Source organism: Embiotoca jacksoni, unplaced genomic scaffold (genome assembly GCF_022577435.1).
Source record: "Embiotoca jacksoni isolate LCO1_2020_lvr unplaced genomic scaffold, fEmbJac1.0.p SCAF_98, whole genome shotgun sequence".
Classification (NCBI taxonomy): domain Eukaryota; kingdom Metazoa; phylum Chordata; class Actinopteri; family Embiotocidae; genus Embiotoca; species Embiotoca jacksoni.
This window is the reverse complement of record NW_027185456.1, coordinates 55,001-57,500: the sequence shown is the minus strand read 5'-3', so window position 1 is coordinate 57,500 and position 2,500 is coordinate 55,001. Positions and strand designations below refer to the sequence as shown.

At 48.8% G+C, this 2,500-nt stretch overlaps 1 protein-coding gene across 5 annotated transcripts in view; it reads left to right on the top strand.

Annotated features, from left to right (window-relative positions):
• LOC138193875 (LIM zinc-binding domain-containing Nebulette-like) overlaps nt 1–2,500 on the top strand; it is a 56,108-nt gene that overhangs the window by 40,314 nt on the left and 13,294 nt on the right. For 2 of the 5 annotated variants that reach the window (XM_069142160.1, XM_069142159.1), the window contains 6 exons: nt 633–743; nt 1,296–1,406; nt 1,484–1,594; nt 1,677–1,787; nt 2,154–2,261; nt 2,376–2,486. The exons of the other annotated variants lie outside the window; for them this stretch is intronic. In XM_069142160.1, coding sequence (XP_068998261.1) covers nt 633–743; nt 1,296–1,406; nt 1,484–1,594; nt 1,677–1,787; nt 2,154–2,261; nt 2,376–2,486 — 663 coding nt within the window. The remainder of the gene's footprint in view (nt 1–632; nt 744–1,295; nt 1,407–1,483; nt 1,595–1,676; nt 1,788–2,153; nt 2,262–2,375; nt 2,487–2,500) is intronic. 5 annotated transcript variants of the gene reach the window in all.

Here is a 2,500-nt window from a genome sequence, read left to right as displayed (position 1 = left end):
TCTGCTGCAGAAACATATTTTTAGTGTTTTAGAACAACCGTCTCAGTCTGGACCAGGGGTGTCAAACTCATTTTAGTTAAGGGGCCACATACTTTGATCTCAAGTGGTCCAGACCAGTAGAATCATAGCATAATAACGCAGACACAACGACAATATTTCTCTATGTTTACATCATTGGTGAAGGTTTTTGGATGATAAACCCTATTTTAAGGTCTTTCTACAATAAACTAGAAACATAAAGACCAAAAACTCAGACATCAGCCCACTGTTTATCTGCCCCGGCTCTCCTCTGCAGATTCCCCAGCAGCGAGCGCTTCTTCCTCCGGAGCAGACGTCGCATTTACGCTGTTTTTGAAGCAATTACTGGATCGATTAAAAAAAAATATAACAAAACGTTTGTACTCATAAACCTCCATATTCTCATAGAAATGCAATTTATGTCTTTCTGTAATTTTCACACTTAGCAAAGTCATCCGGCGGGCCGAGCTGGACCCCCTGGCGGGCCGGATCCCGCCCGCCGGCCGTATGTTTGACACCCCTGGTCTGGACGGTCGTGAACAGCCGTGTTGTCGTGTCTTCGTTGGCGTCGTGTGTCACTTCTTCTTCTTCTTTTTTTTCTTCCTGTCCTGCAGGTGAAGTACAAGTCGGCGGGGAAGAAGGAGTCGAGCAGCTCTCTGTTCCACCTGCTGCCCGAGACTCTGGAGACGCAGCGCGTTAAAGAGGTCACGGAGCTGCAGAGCGAGGTGCGTCACTCAAACTCTGAGACTCCGCCCCCTCGTCCGAGCTCACGTGAACACAAACCGGAGTCGTGGAAATAAAACCTCCGGTCCGTGGAGAGGAGCTCAGAGTTTCCTCCTTCAACAATTCAGAAGCGCATCATGTGTTCAAGTTTTTACATCTGGAAACTCGGAGATTGAGCAGAAACGCTCTGAACTGAGAGTCTGTAAATAACATCCACTTTCTCCCAGGAAGGTTTCCTTCCTTCTCTTTTGTGTTCACGGTTCTTGTAGTCGTATTTTTCTCTGATACGTCTCCAGTTAAAAAAAAAGGCTTTTAATACGAAACAGAACAAAAGCACCTCCTGCAGAGATGCTGTTATTTTACATTCTGTAAAACGCCGCAGCACTTTTAGATGTCTCTCTGGACTTTATTTGTTGAATCAGAAAACATTATGAAAGAAAGAAAAAAAAAGCCAACGCCTCAAGAAAAATATTCATAACATCAACAAATAAACGGGTTTTATTGGATTTTGTTGAGTTAAACCGAGAACAAAATCCCATTTTTCTTTTCTTCAGAACAAGTACAAGCAGAGCGGGAAGAAGTCGCTGTCGTCCAGCTTGTACGCTCAGCTGCCAAAGACCGCCGAGACGCAGCTCGCCGCCAAGATGGCCGACCTGCAGAGCGAGGTGAGCGGGGGAGGGATTTTAATTCACAGCTGTCTCTCTCCGTTTTGTCCTCTTCACGTCCTCCCGTCTACCTGCAGAGTAAATACCGGGAGGACGGCGTCCGCGGCCTCTCGCACAGTTTCTACTCTCAGCTGGCAGAAACCACCGAGACGCAGCTGGCCAGATGTGCGTCTGAGCTGCAGAGCGAGGTCAGCGGCCACTTCCTGTTCTTCAAGAGACGGTTTTAACCTGCAGCTCCTCCAACACCTCTGACCCACCTTCTCTCTTCAGGCCAAGTACAAGGAGGCGAGCAGGAAGGAGGCGAGCAGCTGTCTGTACCATCAGCTCCCTGAGACCCTGGAGACTCAACACGCCAGAGAGGCAGGCGAGCTGCTGAGTCAGGTACACACACACACACACACACACACACACACACACACACACACACACACACACACTCACACACACACACACACACACACACACACACACACACTCACACACACACACACACACACACACACACACACACACACACACACACACACACACACGATTTGTTTCATCTGTCGAGTTTTGGGGATTTTCCATAAATATGTTGCTGCTGACTTTGATATTTCCTGCGGTACTTGAATGCACCGGTGATGATTGTTTGTCTTGAATTGAATCAGGACCCTCGTTCTCGCCGCTATCTTCTCACCGTCAGGGAGTTTCAGTGATTTGAGTGGTTTTATTCTGAAAGGGTCTGAGCGTCTGTGTTTCCTGCAGGTGAAGTACCGGGACGCTCAGAAGGATCTGAGCTGTAATCTGTTCTCTCTGCTGCCGGAGACCGAACACACCAAGTTCGCCAGAGCCGTCATGGAGCTGCAGAGCGAGGTGGGTTTCACAAACTAGATGTCACGTTGTCCTCTTCCCGAAAAAAAGCTCTGATCGGTGTCGTCGTCTCGGATCCTCATCGTCTCCGTGTGCGTGTTTTTGTGTGCGTTGCAGAATAAATACAAGCAGAAAGGCCGGCGGGAGATGAGCAGCAGCATCTTCCACCGAATGCCGGAGACCACGGAGATGCAGCTGGTGAAGCAGATCTCGGAGCTGCAGAGCGAAGTGAGACCTTTTCA